The sequence below is a fragment of the Liolophura sinensis genome, chromosome 6, assembly GCF_032854445.1.
Source record: "Liolophura sinensis isolate JHLJ2023 chromosome 6, CUHK_Ljap_v2, whole genome shotgun sequence".
NCBI lineage: Eukaryota > Metazoa > Mollusca > Polyplacophora > Chitonida > Chitonidae > Liolophura > Liolophura sinensis.
In genome coordinates, this window is record NC_088300.1 from 77918334 (window position 1) to 77935636 (window position 17303).

At 39.7% G+C, this 17303-nt stretch overlaps 1 protein-coding gene across 4 annotated transcripts in view; it reads right to left on the reverse strand.

Moving 5' to 3' along the window:
* Positions 1-815: 815 nt before the first annotated feature.
* LOC135468081 (complexin-like) overlaps positions 816-17303 on the reverse strand; it is a 62357-nt gene continuing 45869 nt past the window's right edge. For 3 of the 4 annotated variants that reach the window (XM_064746124.1, XM_064746125.1, XM_064746126.1), the window contains 5 exons: positions 15213-15437; positions 10668-10837; positions 7274-7409; positions 5799-5918; positions 816-3623 (listed from right to left, as the gene is read on the reverse strand). In XM_064746124.1, the coding sequence (XP_064602194.1) occupies positions 5815-5918; positions 7274-7409; positions 10668-10837; positions 15213-15264 (462 nt within the window). In that variant the 5' untranslated portion in view covers positions 15265-15437 and the 3' untranslated portion in view covers positions 816-3623; positions 5799-5814. Of the gene's footprint in view, positions 3624-5798; positions 5919-6114; positions 7410-10667; positions 10838-15212; positions 15438-17303 lie in introns of those variants that run through there. The other variant, XM_064746127.1, reaches the window with a different exon arrangement.

Consider the following 17303-nt stretch of genomic DNA (forward strand, 5'->3'; position numbering starts at 1 on the left):
ACCCTGGTCACCGATTGGAGAAGCCAAAAGCACTAACACAGAAAACACCCTGTCACTGGCTAAAGCCAAGGGCACACTGACATTGCAAATTCTGGTCATTGGTTGGAGACACAAAGGTCACTGGCCGGAGAAATCAAGAGCACTGACATAGCAAACCTTGGCCACTGGCTGGAGAAGCCAAGTACACTTACACAGCAAACCTTGCTCACTAAGGTAACATAGAACACTAACATAATCAGCGCAGGTCACTGGCTGTTGAAGCCAAGAGCACTGATGTAGCCAACCTAGGTCACTGGCCGAAGAAGTCAAGAGCGCTGACATAGCCAACCCAGGTCACCGGCTTTTGAAGCCAAGAATACTAACATAGCCAACCCAGGTCACCGGCTTTTGAAGCCAAGAACACTGATATAGCCAACCCAGGTCACTGGCTGTAGAAGCCAAGGGCCCCGACATAGCTAACCAGGTCACTGACATACACTAGTTTGGTAGATAGGCAATGAGCTAGTCTAAAGCTTCATGACACACGCAGACACAGCACACCCTCGTCACTAGCTGAGGAAAACTGCTCACAAAGGAAACTCTGGTCATTGGCTGAAATAGGCACAATCTTTAATCATCACTGACATAGGAAACCTCAGCCACTGATTCAAGACACTACTGATTGGACGAAAACAATAAACATTATAAAAACACTCTAAAACACTAAGAAACCCTGGTCATCATCACTGACTAATAAAACTGGCTGGAGATCCAAGCTCAGCTTGGAAACCAAAGTGACATGCTTAGGGATTGAGAGACGGCAACAAACACATACAAACTGATTACTGTAACAGTAATTTTATTTGTTCACAATGATCTCTAGGATCCTATATTTGTACATGAGAGCAGAATATTTTCACGCTATAACAGATAACTTTATTCAAATTATTTAAATGTAATTTTAATGGTAATTCTAAAAAAAAAAATAAAACAGGTAAATAAAACGATTTGTCTGGAACAGGTAGAATGATGTTAAAACAATACTAACTCCATGTAGCATTATACAAGGATGACCTGGAATGTCAGATAAGGAAAATATAGGTATAACGTCTGTTTTTATTCTAAATGGAAATTCTCCCTAGAATAGATACGGGAAGCCAAAACTATGAATCCTTTCTGGTTAACAAATAACCTGAATATGAGATCATGTAAGTAAGAATAAACTGTAAATAAGTTAATGATACATTATGTACAATCAGCAATATTGGAGCCTGCTATGTGAATCTACATGTTACCTTGTTCACTAGTCTGTGTACAAAATAAGTGCATTCGAAACTGAGATCAAATTTCTTTCCAGTACCTGACAACTTAAAAATCTGTAACCATTTGCATTTAACATTCAGTTTGCATGCGTGCCTGCTAAAAGCACTATTTTAGATGTATCCAATGTATGCCATGGCTCCAAATGTTATTCTTACACCAAGCCTTGAACTGTTAGTCAGTTCTCCTTTCAGCCGATACTCAGAAGTACACAGTTTCTGTACTTGATTTGTGCATTAATAACACAACTGAAATAAACATTCTACATGTAACTGACCAAACCTAGCACATTCCCTTTCTACTCACACCCTATGCTTTTCTCTGCAGAACAATATGAACCTTGTGGCTGAACTAGATTATTGCTAAACATCTTGAAACTATACAAACTTTGCCAGCCTTGAAGACCCTGATGAGGTTGCTTTGAAAACAAGTGCAAAATGTGATGCTATCCACAGGTGCAGCCCACAGCACAAATTACAGAAGGTGCCAGAAAGCAAACGGAAATGTACACATACAAAATGAATTCTTCCATAGAGATAAATCAACTTACTAGATACATGTGTTAATGTTTGTATTTCTTACACAGTTTTTAACATGTCTCCAATCTTGTTAACAAATAAAAGATGAGTATTACATACCAAACAAATGAACAATTTGGTCCTGAACAAAGACTGTTGGGTTCTTCGGGACATACGGTGAAACAAATGCCACAAGAATGATGTGCAGTACAGGGCAGACTAAAACTGTGTACTGTGCCCTATGTGTGCCAAGTTAACCTACCAACACCTACATCCTGTACTTGTGCTTCCCTACTGTTACTATATAGTAGAGTCCAAGCATTATGGAAATATACAATGGAAATATGAACACAAGATAGCTGTGTAAAAGCTGATGGAAATCCTTGAGATGCAACTTGGATTTTAGCCTCCATTTTCTGAGTGTAATTCTGCACAACACGTCATACTGTGTCTATATATATATATATATACTGTACCAAGATAAAACAAGCTACAGACAAAGCAGTCATAGGGGGCAGTGAGACTATGTATGCATGTCAATCAATCACCATTCTATTTCAAATGTATTTACAATAGTGCTGATCTTTCACTGTGTTATTGCTGATAGCAAACTCTCCATAATGTCAAGAAAAATAACAGAACAAATCTTACTAACACGTGGCTTAAAAACACACACACAAAAAAAAGTTTATCAAATATTATGCCAGTGAAATAAACAGCATAAATAAACATTAAGTAAAATCTGATACGAAAACAACCGGGAACAAATATCTATCACATGAAAGTGAGCGCATTTGTATTGTCTAAAAGAGACTATTGCATTGTAGACCATACATTGGTCAGGCATATTCCTTTAGAAACACATTTCGTATTTCAGCATGTGGGCTCTACACACAAGTACTAAGTAAACAACCAAAACTGTGACTATGGCGAATTCCTGGATATAAGATACACAGTTTTGTGTTCAAAATAACAATAAGCCACACATCAGAACTCAAAAAGCCTTTAATTCTATGATATTCATGTCACGTTTTTAAATCTTGCTCAATACGGATAACACTGTGAACTCAAAATATCTTGGTTGGTTGTGGAAATTAACTTACTTACAAATGACATGATCCCCGAAACGGAACCATTTTAAAGAGTCAAGCCAATCTGCACTTCATATTTGTAAGCAGAAGACTCAACTTCCAAGTATTTTGAACTCCTCTATTAGGTAAAAATAGTGGCACACTTTTATGATGAGACGAAGTTAGCAACATGAATAAAAACTCAATTTATCAGAAATTGTTTGCTAAAAACACCAAATATTTAAATGTTTTTATACAACCAACAAGGCGGCTCAAAAAACACACCAGAAAATTATTAAATAATGGAAAAGAGTATCAATACAGTAAAACAACAACAACAAATATGCCGACAAGTTGAACATTTTGATTGGCTGCTCAAATACCACTAACAAAACTGGCAAATCAGATGACCGTCCTGAATGGCCCCAGTATATACGACTGTGCCTTGTCCAGAACTTCTGACCACCACATGGGAGACTATCTGTACTCTACTGCACAGCTGAATAGTAGAGTGTCAATTATAAACATAGGGTTACAATGTGTGATAATATACATTTATACTCTTCACGGAAATAAGACAACTATACTGATATTAGGCACCTGTTATGTGTGTGTGTGCGGGTGGGTGTGTTTCTATCCACCCCTAGAAGACCTCTTTCTCCAAACTTTTATCCTTTACACATATTTCATAGTCTTCATAACTCTTGCTGGAGGTCTTGAATGGAGGGTCCCCATGCTGTCAGTCAAATACAGGAAAGTGGAATTACAAAGATGAAAAATCAGAAAGACAAGTCACACACATGTATCATCATTTGTTAAAAAGAATTGCACAGAAGGAAAAAAGACATAATTGCCTAAAATACAAATGTGGTTATAAAATTAAAGCCTTGAATAACGACAAAAGCTTTCAAGAAAAGTCTTGAATAATGAGATAAGCTTTTACGAAAAGCAAAGAGTGTATATTTACTCTACCTATTTATACATAAGTAAGATTAAATAAGATTTGAGATAAAAAGTTCATCAGATTCATGTAGTCCATTATTTACAGGAATCAAAGCCATAAAAGTCAATATTAGATGCTAATGTTTCTGGGTTCAGAATCTTTACCAACATAGTTAAAAACTGTAATCCATTCTGCCCTTCCTTCTCTAGCTTATGTGTCATAACATTCACACAGCTATGAATACAGCACATCAACTTATCTGCTAATTGTCCTCAACAACAAACAAAAATACATGTAGTATAACAAAAGTGAACGAGAAATAATTGAAAAAGGACGTGCACAAGCAGAGTAAAGTAGAAGCCACAGAGGACGTGAACATAATGGCAAACATATCACATGCATGTTTTCAGAATATCGTCAAATAGTTTCATCAACCAATTCTCAGGATTAACATAACGTGAAGTAACACCATATAGTATATGTTCATGGAAAATAATGATAGGTGTGAGGTTCCAGGTACAATACAGGTGCCAAATTCATCTAAAACAATGAATGAAGAATTTCACTTCATCTTCTTTATTATACCTACAGACATTCCACCAGGAGGGAAGATGCCAGATTGAGCGATCCTCCTTATTATACCTACAGACATTCCACCAGGAGGGAAGATGCCAGATTGTGCGATCCTCCTTATTATACCTACAGACATTCCACCAGGTAGGAAGATGCCAAACTGTGGTATATTCCTTATTATACCTACAGACATTCCACCAGGTAGGAAGATGCCAGATTGTACGATCCTCCTTATTATACCTACAGACATTCCACCAGGTAGGAAGATGCCAGATTGAGCGATCCTCCTTATTATACCTACAGACAATCCACCAGGTAGGAAGATGCCAGATTGAGCGATCCTCCTTATTATACCTACAGACATTCCACCAGGTAGGAAGATGCCAGATTGAGCTATCCTCCTTATTATACCTACAGACATTCCACCAGGTAGGAAGATGCCAGATTGAGCGATCCTCCTTATTATACCTACAGACAATCCACCAGGTAGGAAGATCCCAACTGTGGATCCTCCTTATTATACCTACAGACATTCCACCTGGTAGGAATATGCCAGATTGTGCGATCCTCCTTATTATACCTACAGACATTCCACCAGGTAGGAAGATCCCAACTGTGGATCCTCCTTATTATACCTACAGACATTCCACCTGGTAGGAAGATGCCAGATTGAGCGATCCTCCTTATTATACCTACAGACATTCCACCAGGTAGGAAGATGCCAGATTGAGCGATCCTCCTTATTATACCTACAGACATTCCACCAGGTAGGAAGATGCCAGATTGAGCGATCCTCCTTATTATACCTACAGACATTCCACCAGGTAGGAAGATGCCAGATTGAGCAATCCTCCTTATTATACCTACAGACATTCCACCAGGTAGGAAAATGCCAGATTGTGTGACCCTCCTTATTATACTTACAGACATTCCCCTCGGTGGGAAGATGCCAAATTGTGGGATCTTACATTTTAAATCATTTCAGTGAATTTGTAATCAGAATCTACCACAATGGTCAACGTCAGACCGTAACGGTAAAATGCATTTCCACAGTCTGTAAATTAAGTTGTTCATATGAATGAATCTATCATCCTACAGACTACTCCACATATTCCTTCATGAAAACTTCTACAATCCAGAACAAAAACATACATTATAAGAAATCCAAGGAAGCATTGTAGTTCAAAGCAACAGTAACAACAACAACAACAACAAAACAACAAGGGCAGGACGAGTAAAGATACAGAAGTCAGGAGAACTACACAGAGCAGGGACAGAGGAAGCACATTGTTGTGAAGACGCCTCTAGAGGCGGCCACAGGCTGGGCTAGGTCTGTAATACTATGGTCGCACGGACATGTCCACAGTGCTTATACGGTGCACGAACATCACTTACAGACTATCCTGCCAGCTCACTGGACAGTGCACTTGCTTGTGACCTCCCCAACACTGTCAGCCAACTTAGAAGGAATTTCCGAGACCTTAGCTGTGAGCTCACTTAAATTGGAGGGGAATTCTGGAAAACACAAGGAAACGCACCACAATTGGAGCACGCAAGTCAAAAATAGGGCAGAGATGTAACCAAGCTCAAGTACATGTACATACACCAAATAAGACAGCCATTCAGCTAAGAACTTGCAGGAGCAAAGAAGAAAAAGAAAAACAGATATTATAACATATGGTAGACAGAACATATGTATAGAAGAAGTGTGAGAATGTTTGAGTAGACAGGCCACGCATCAAGGATGTGATATCTGACAGCAATATACAACATTAGGTGTAAGGCGTACAACTGGCCCAGGCTAATAAGGTAACCACAGAAAAACAATGGTGTCATCCTGTAAGGTGTACTTAAATAACATAGTTCTCAGCTATGTATCCAAACTAAATTAATGCAACAATGTTGTTAAGATTAAGTAGCCAAAACAAACTGCATATAAAAATAATTAGTGATGTCTGAGGTGTAAACTGTAACCAAACCAATATTTGGTATTTCCATGCAAGCCAACATAAACTCTTTGGATCGTGTTGAACTGTATGCAATAAGCATATCTGTGACCATTTCAATAAGAGAAAAAAACTCAAATAACAAGAAAAAAATAATAAGAAAAAGTAACAAAATAACGAAACACATTTAAACATAGTTACCTATACACTCTGTTGTAAACAAAATATATGACATACAAATAAGTTCTGAATATTGTTCATTTTCAAATCAATCATCATGAAGTTAGAAATTATCTCCCCTGAAAAGACCACATTTACTTCCCTTGAATAAAAACTGGTCTCCAACTTACGGACAGGTAAAAATTCATCCTTAGGTAAAAGAATTGCAATATAAAGTAAAATCTTAAAATGTAAATGTAATTCCGAATGTTCTCACATTTAATTCCTCCTAAAACCAAGAATTATTACATATGTATAAAACCACATTTTGTTCTCTTGACAAAATAAGAGTTTGCCATAGACTTGTATTCTCTCTGCTACATATACACACACATATATGTTTGTATACACTGTATATATAATATACATATCTGAATATTCTTTAAGTGGTAAAAATGTCAACAATAACAATGAAGAATGCTACAATATACAGACAGCTTAAACTGTAGTTTTAAATATGCATTCCACACTAGGCATGCAATAATATATCAGACTCAACCTTGAGCAAAGAAAATTGGTAGGTCATGTACAATTCTCTCTCCTCACCACATGATTTCATATCATACACAGCATATAACACTTTTATCATCTGAAACAGAACTCCTAGTCCTTCATGGAGAATGGAAGATAGGCTGTGTATGTAGGGACAGTTGACCAGCTAGCCCTACACAAAGTTCATGCAGCAGCATAAAGAAGAGAATTTACTTGCAAACTCGTCGTCATCTGAGTCTGCATTAGCTTCAGCTGCCAACTCCGCCTGAGTCTTTTTCTTCCTCCCTATCCGGCCCTCGGCTCCTAAAGGCTCTTCTTCAGCTGGAATCTCCTTCTTTTTTAAGCCATACTGCAAACAAAAGATGAAAGCATTCGTGTACTCAAAGCTGGTGGGATGACAACAGGCCTACTGCAAACAAAAGATGAAAGCATTCGTGTACTCAAAGCTGGTGGGATGACAACAGGCCTACTGCAAACAAAAGATGAAAACATTCATGTACTCAAAGCTGGTGGGATGACAACAGGCCTACTGCAAACAAAAGATGGAAGCATTCATGTACTCAAAGCTGGTGGGATGACAACAAGCCTACTGCAAACAAAAGATGAAAGCATTCGTGTACTCAAAGCTGGTGGGATGACAACAGGCCTACTGCAAACAAAAGATGAAAACATTCATGTACTCAAAGCTGGTGGGATGACAACAGGCCTACTGCAAACAAAAGATGGAAGCATTCATGTACTCAAAGCTGGTGGGATGACAACAGGCCTACTGCAAACAAAAGATGGAAGCATTCATGTACTCAAAGCTGGTGGGATGACAACAGGTTTACTGCAAACAAAAGATGAAAGCATTCGTGTACTCAAAGCTGGTGGGATGACAACAGGCCTACTGCAAACAAAAGATGAAAGCATTCATGTACTCAAAGCTGGTGGGATGACAACAGGTCTACTGCAAACAAAAGATGAAAGCATTCATGTACTCAAAGCTGGTGGGATGACAACAGGCCTACTGCAAACAAAAGATGAAAGCATTCATGTATTCAAAGCTGGTGGGATGACAACAGGCCTACTGCAAACAAAAGATGAAAGCATTCGTGTACTCAAAGCTGGTGGGATGACAACAGGTCTACTGCAAACAAAAGATGAAAGCATTCATGTACTCAAAGCTGGTGGGATGACAACAGGTCTACTGCAAACAATAGATGAAAGCATTCATGTACTCAAAGCTGGTGGGATGACAACAGGCCTACTGCAAACAAAAGATGAAAGCATTCATGTACTCAAAGCTGGTGGGATGACAACAGGCCTACTGCAAACAAAAGATGAAAACATTCATGTACTCAAAGCTGGTGGGATGACAACAGGCCTACTGCAAACAAAAGATGAAAGCATTCGTGTACTCAAAGCTGGTGGGATGACAACAGGCCTACTGCAAACAAAAGATGGAAGCATTCATGTACTCAAAGCTGGTGGGATGACAACAGGTTTACTGCAAACAAAAGATGAAAGCATTCGTGTACTCAAAGCTGGTGGGATGACAACAGGCCTACTGCAAACAAAAGATGAAAGCATTCATGTACTCAAAGCTGGTGGGATGACAACAGGCCTACTGCAAACAAAAGATGAAAGCATTCATGTACTCAAAGCTGGTGGGATGACAACAGGCCTACTGCAAACAAAAGATGAAAGCATTCATGTACTCAAAGCTGGTGGGATGACAACAGGCCTACTGCAAACAAAAGATGAAAGCATTCATGTATTCAAAGCTGGTGGGATGACAACAGGCCTACTGCAAACAAAAGATGAAAGCATTCATGTACTCAAAGCTGGTGGGATGACAACAGGCCTACTGCAAACAAAAGATGAAAGCATTCGTGTACTCAAAGCTGGTGGGATGACAACAGGCCTACTGTAAACAAAAGATGGAAGCATTCATGTACTCAAAGCTGGTGGGATGACAACAGGCCTGCTGCAAACAAAAGATGAAAGCATTCGTGTACTCAAAGCTGGTGGGATGACAACAGGTCTACTGCAAACAAAAGATGAAAGCATTCATGTACTCAAAGCTGGTGGGATGACAACAGGTTTACTGCAAACAAAAGATGAAAGCATTCGTGTACTCAAAGCTGGTGGGATGGCAACAGGCCTGCTGATCTCTAGTGGACAAATGCAATCCAACAAATTATTGCCATTTACATATTGTCATATGTAGTCCTCAGAGCCACTTAAATAGCCTGACCAGTTACATGTATCGCTGCCATCTACACATACCCAAACCTGACCAGCAATGATAGGTTATGTCTATCAATGCTCAGTACACATACCCCCAGCCTGACCAATGATGACAGGTTACATGTATCACTGCTCGCTACATATACCTGCAGCCTGACCAATGATTTTTTTTTTTTTTTTTGATTGGTGTTTTACGCCGTACTCAAGAATATTTCACTTATACGACGGCGGCCAGCATTATGGTGGGTGGAAACCGGGCAGAGCCCGGGGGAAACCCACGACCATCCGCAGGTTGCAGGTTCCTTCTCACGTACGGCCGCCAGCATGAGGACTTGAACTCACAGCGACCGCATTGGTAAGAGACTCCTGGGTCATTACGCTGCGCTAGCGCTTTAACCGACTGAGCCACGGAGGCCCCGCCTGACCAATGAGGACACCAGCCTGACCGGCGATGACAGGATGCATGTATCACTGCTCGCTAAATATACCTGCAGCCTGACCGGCGATGAAAGGCTGCATGTATCAATGCTCGCTACACATAGCACCAGCCTGACCAATAAGGACAGGTTACATGTATCACTGCTCATTACACATACCCCCAGCCCGACCTGCGATGATAGACTGCATGTATCAATGCTCGCTACACATACCCCCAGCCCGACCTGCGATGATAGACTGCATGTATCAATGCTCGCTACACATACCCCCAGCCCGACCTGTGATGATAGACTGCATGTATCACTGCTCGCTACATATACCCCCAGCCTGACCGGCGATGACAGGCTGCATGTATCACTGCTCGCTACATATACCTGCAGCCTGACCAATGAGGACACCAGCCTGACCGGCGATGATAGACTGCATGTATCACTGCTCACTACATATACCTGCAGCCTGACCAATGATGACACCAGCCTGATCGGCGATGATAGGCTGCATATATCACTGCTCGCTACATATACCCCCAGCCTGACCGGCGATGACAGACTGCATGTATCACTGCTCGCTACATATACCTGCAGCCTGACCAATGAGGACACCAGCCTGACCGGCGATGACAGGATGCATGTATCACTGATCGCTAAATATACCCCCAGCCTGACCGGCGATGAAAGGCTGCATGTATCAATGCTCGCTACACATAGCACCAGCCTGACCAATAATGACAGGATGCATGTATCACTGCTCGCTACATATACCTGCAGCCTGACCAATGAGGACACCAGCCTGACCGGCAATGATAGGCTGCATGTATCACTGCTCGCTACACATAGCACCAGCCTGACTGGCTGGTGTCCCCTGCTCACTTTGTCTTGCATGGACTCAATAACCGTGTAATGCCTGCATACAGCTACACACTGTGCTGCCTGCTCACTTTGTCTCGTATGGACTGCCTCATGCCTTCCCTCTCCTCCTCCATCTTCCGGTGTTTCTCCTTCCTCTTCTCCTCAGCCTCTAGTCTCGCCTGGACAATCTCGGGATCTTCCCCTCCTGCCTCTCCCTCACCACCCTCTTCTGTCTCCTCCTCTTTGTCCCCCAGAGCTCCTGTACAACAACAACAACATCATTTCACTTGTATGATGAGGGTAGTCCCTTCCTGTATTATCCTTCACAAACCTAACTGAGGTCTTTCACCATAACACTGTATATAAATCTTGAAAGAAGACTGTTAAAATCAGGAAACTGACAAATTACGTGCAAACTTTAGTAAACTTTCAGGGAAAGTCTTCTATTTGAAAAAACACTAATCTCTGAGCCTTATCCAGGAAGTGATGAAAATCCTTGCAATCTTCAATATTTTGAACAAACTCAATCTCAGATAGACATTAGGTTGAGATTCTATTAGCTTTCCATTGGCTAAATTACATCCATATCAAGGAAAACTTCTGCTTTATTCGAAAGAGGAAAGAAAAAAGAAACAACAGTAAACAACATTAACAAAAAATAAAGATAAACTACTGACAATCACCTGTGAATTAGAGAATTTTAATAAAACTACTGTACATATGGACATCTAGAAGCCAGGTGAGGTCTGCTCAAGCTGTATGTGACAGTGACACAGGGGATAGTCAGAGGGTAAATGACTAGTCCCTGACAGTACTGTTACAGTCACTCTATGTTTCATCACACACACATGTACATTGTGGATAAGGGCTTCTTAACAGTCTCTGTAATTGTACAGATATTGTGACAAAGTGAGTGAGTGAGTGAGTGAGTGCTTGGGGCTTAATGTCGTACTTAACAATTATTCAGTTACATGATGATAACAACAAAGACCAGGTAATCCTATAACCAATGAAAATAACATCTATACCAGAATTGCAGCTTTTTTATATTATATCTTTTGAATATTTTCTAAATCACATTATCTTGGCACATTCTCAAAAACATTCTCAAAACAGGGAACAATGTCCGCTTGTAATCCTTGCTCTCTGTGTTTCTAGACGCCCAAGACTACAAGGTTTCTGCCAACAGGATTACATAAAATCTCTATGCTTGATAGCTGTCTATAACAAAGGCAAGTGGCTATCAAGTAGAAGAAATAACTTTGTCACAAATGATATCAAGCAAAAGCACTCTACAAATTACTGTTCACTTTATGTGATTTCCTACACTGCATTCAACAACTAAAGAGATATGAAGACAAATAATGGACAGTGTTTGTGCCATCCAACACTGGAGGATAGCGCATCAATCAGAGACATCAGGTTGTGCAATCTAGCTGCTTTCACAGCCTGTCAGCCCTAGTGCACAATAAACACTGCCTCCACACAGTTTACAATCTTCACATTCAATAAATCACAAGTAGAAAAGTAGGTGGAAAAATAAATGTCGGATGTAAATTATATATGAACATGAGCAGATGGTGTGCAGTATCGGTCTTAACTCAGAAACAATATAGATGGCTTATAGGAATTTCTTAACCATTCCAAACATCTGCACTTTAGGAGCTCCTATAGCCTGATGTGTCTCTCCTCCACATGATGAAAATATGTGCACCATGCTGAGCCATGACGTCACAGATAAAACCCTCCTATTTGTCCACTGTTAATTCATGAGCACTTTTTGGGAACTTTGAACATCTCCAGAAAGAAAACAACAGAAAAATGCAGAGAGACTTGACAGGAAACTAAATCTTGGAGCACATAAACCTTTGGAAATCTTGAGCAAACAAATTGAACGTATTCAACAAAAAGCAAACTCTCAAGGCCATAAATGTCCTTGGGAGTTTATCGGTATGTGATTTTTACATGTTTTATCAATATTGCTTCCACCTTACTTCCTGGCCAACTGTCTCAATTACTCTACATGGATGTACAGTGCTAATATGGCTGCTTCCCCACATCAAGCAACACTACATTGTACATTATCAACTGGCCGTTTCCAATTTCATGTAATTAAAATGTCAGCCAGTGCACTATTGATGATCTCTTGTAAATATTACCAGTTCTAGAAACAAGAATGTTGCATGCATCATTACATGTATACACACAAGTTAATCTCCAGTTACACTGAACATAAGTGTGGTTTACATGTAGCAATCTTTAGCACAAGCTGTAGTTCAGCAGCCTAGTAGATATTGGTGTCAGTGGATACATCTCTCTTGACCTATAATGTCTTCTATCATCACCAGAACATTTGTGGTGCAATTTGTTTCAGTGGGGAAAAACCCTCCATCACAACAACCCTGGTTATTATTCATGTAGTTGAGCACCATCAGGAGATAGGGGAGATTAATGGATTTATTGATGTCACATTATAGGTGGTTATTCATCTACATATATGTACACATACATGTATTGTGCTGATCTTTGCACACTACTGCTGACTGTGCCAAAGGACCTGGCTCTATGTGCTCATACCATACCATACAAATAATAAGGTACATGACCTAAAAGTTTGCCCGTGATGCACATTTGGTCTGATTCTGAGAGTTCTGTTGACCTTTAAAAGAAAAAGTTGTTTTTAGGTATGTTTAGAATGTAGTGTGATATCCTACTGGAAACAAAAATTAATATTATGACATTTATTTGCCCCCCATAAATGTAATTTTTGGGCCAAATTTTAGATCATTTACCACAGGGCATTTTGCCACCATCTACACATGTATATAGCCATGGCTGGTCCTTCACTTAAGCTAAGACAGATTTATACAAATGGAGCCCGGATAAGACACCCAATCAAACACCTTACAGTGTAGGAACCACCTGCCCAGCGCAACGCTAAAAGCTTTAGTCTAAGGGAAGCCACCAATTAAAATACACAGGGATCCTGACAAACACTGAAAAGCCATTGGCCATTGCGTTATATTATATGGCCACCAGCTTAGTTCAATCATAGCAGACAGAAGGGCAGAGTGGATCCAGAGCACTTCAGCTTCCTGCCAAACGTCTTATCAATAATTAAGGTGACTCGCTACACTCTGTCGTTGATCATGCCACCAGGAAAATCTCACATGATCACGCTATCTAACTTCATAAACTTATCTCTCAGATATGGACAATGGCATCTGCGGCTGTTCATCGTACAATGGATAACAATGAAATTACTCTTTGAAAGGGTTCAACAAGAGCACCTTGGTCAGTGAAGTGTGATTAAATGAAGAGAAACAAAGGAATTCTATTGGACTGCTAAATTAGTAATGGAAAGAAAACTACACGTAGATGATATAATCAACGAAGGTAATCAATAACATTGATCAACCCTAGTCTCATTGGCATTCTCTGTCTACTAATCTATACAGTGCAACAAAATTAAGTTCCCCCAAAAATGTTGTTTGATATTTCCCTTGATATGTACCAGATCGCAATGAAATTTTGCACACACCATCCCAGTAATCTGGTGGAAGTGGTATATTAAGGATTAACATGCAGGTGCAGTTGTTGGCTAATGGGCATGCGCAAACTGAAAATCGGTTGGTTTTGAAAATTTCTCAGATTTCATCAGAGAATTCGTGCTACCAGTCCTGAAATATTTGTGCGGGTGGGCATTAAGGACATGACACACACCACAAGAAATTCATGCAGTTAAACATGACCTGCATCAGTTTTGAGATGCCACCTTCAGGAAGAGTGGTTAACCATCCTGCAACAATGAATCGCACGCCTCATCAACACAATGCGAGCACGTTGTCGAAATGTGATACTGTCTCATGGCGGCTACACATGATATTGATAATTACTGGTCATTGAGTGAAAATGATTGAATTCTGTGATAAAATAAAGAATTGTCTTTGAAAAATCTGGTTGACTCCTTTTGTGAAATTTTCAAAATCGACTGATTTTCAGTTTGCAATTGCCCATTAGCGCACAACTGCACCTGCACGTTAATCCTTAATATACAACGTCCACCAGATTACTGGGATGGTGTGTGCAAAATTTCATTGCGATCTGGTACATATCAAGGGAGATATCAAACATCGTTTTGGGGGACTTACTTTTGTTGCACTGTGTAGTTGAACAGTCTCCATGTGTGGAAGGTGTCAAACAGAGTTATTCTCAGAATCATTTCAACAAAGGTGCTTTTTGCTAGGACACTTCATGTATTTCGGCGTGAAAGAACAACGCAAAAATATCGCTCCTGTGTTTGACTTAAGAGCAACCATAAAAACCAAGACAATATGTGTAAGCACATATAGCATAGTGTAAAATAAATAAACTCATTTCATCCTGATAACAAATCCTCTTGTTATTCAGGCTTTTAAATCATGCAAAGACTTACACAATTGATCACTTGTACATTTTTACATGGTGTAATTATTTAATCTGATATCCACAGTTCTTTCAATAAAGATTGTTTCTATATTGAAAGTTTCAGATTACTTGCCCCGCAAGATGAATGCAGTAGTTTAACATCAACAACAGCATGTCGACCATCCAGTCTCCCATCTATATTCATCTCTGGTCCAACAAAGCCTTACCTTTTACAGATTTAAGCTGGTTGCCCACCATCTGTTTGGCAATAAAAGCCATGGTAAGTGCTTTCTGATGTCCTGTACAAAGCCTGGTAGTACTGTGAAGCTAATGTCCTCTGGGAAGGATGGCTTGGCCAGACACAGACTGCTGGCAATGACAGGAGGACTAGGGTCAAACTGTGGATGTATCTACCAGCTAGCAGAGCTAGGGCTGTTACATCGGTCTTCTCTCTGAAAAAACAAACACATCACTGATGAGAACAAACATCTGTAGACCTTGCACATAATCCTTGCACATAAATTTTGTCTGAAATATGGATACATAGTGTAACATAATTCACGAACTAGTACAGTTCCATCTGGATAAGATATCTAAATAAACAAGAGCCTTTTCAAGACCAGTGTTCTCCCGTTAATATTCTCCTGTTATATTATAAAACTCTGAACGATCTGATTTCTTGTCTAAATTGGACAAAACTGTCATGTTCTGGACAATAACTCACAATGTTGTCCATCATACCGACCCTGCACTAGTGCATGTATATGTGCAGGTTTCACAGTTTCCTGAACAATTCACCTCGTACACCTATGGGGTGAAATGTTTTCTAAGTCTAAATAGTTTTCTGGATACTTGGGGTATGCTATTGTTGTATTTGGCTCCTACAATGTATTATTTCCACCCTTAACATGCAAAATCTGAATTGTCTCCTGCTGTTTTCTGGGTATAACTTCAAGTTAGCCTCTGGAAAAGGGGAAAAGTTTTAACCTCTGGTCTAAATTATGTCTTTAAATGAATAAAATAAACCAGGCAGAGAATGTTATGTGATAATGCTTTCTCCATTTCCAGGAAGATGCATTTTGTTGCGACACATAATCAGGTTTCCCATGCGACCTGGCTTGTTCGACATACTACCCAATGCTGCTAGATTTGTGGGTGGTCGGTAATCATAGCAAACTCAGGACTAACTTGTTATACCTAAATTGTCTTACACCTGGGAACACCTGTATCATCAAAGTTTCTACCTGTTACAGAATCCGCAAGTTGTCATACACCTGTATCATCAAAGTGTCTACCTGTTACAGTACCCACAAGTTGTCTAACACCTATATCATCAAAGTGTCTACCTGTTTCAGTATCCACAAGTTGTCTTACACCTGTATCATCAAAGTGTCTACCTGTTAGAGTATCCACAAGTTGTCTTACACCTGGGAACACCTGTATCAGTAAAGTGTCTACCTGTTAGAGTATCCACAAGTTGTCTTACACCTGTATCATCAAAGTGTCTACCTCTTATAGCTTCCACATCTTGTCTTACATGTTGTTATCCATAAGCTGTCTTACACCTGGGAACACCTGTATCATCAAAGTGTCTACATGTACCTGCTGTAACATTCACAAGTTGTCTTACATCTGGGAACACCTGTATCATAAAAGTGTCTACCTGTTACAGCATCAACAACTTGTCTTAAACCTGGGAACACCTCTATCATCACAGTTTAGTCTACCTGTTACAGCAGCAATACAGTTACACACAGTGAAAAAAAAATCAAAAATGATCACTGCTGATAACTTTGGAATCACTGAGTGAAATAACACAAAGGTTATAATGCTTGTAAACAATGGAACAGACAATAAAGAGATATAGAGATCCTGAGATAAGAGTCACTTGTGGACAAGGTTTGCTCTTTGTCTGCACACAAGTTAGTGTTACATACCAGCAGGATCCTATGGGCTAATCCAACTACATTGTACATTATATTATATATAAACGTAACAATTTTGGAGTCATTGGGTAACCAGACAGACATAAAGACACGAGTTATACATGACACTCATATTACCTGTTGACCAAGGGGTAAAAATTGAGTTCTACATTTCATTACTGCAAAACTTACAGTGTACAAATACAAATTGTATAATTTATTTATTTATTTATTTCACTGGTGTTTTACGCTGTAATCAAGAATACTGCACTTATACAACGACGGCCAGCGGCGGCAGAGCAGATTGTATGAAAGGCAATACAGACATTCAGATGTACAATGTATATGTAGTAATAAGCTTCAAAATGCAAATTCAATGGCCTTGAGAAATGA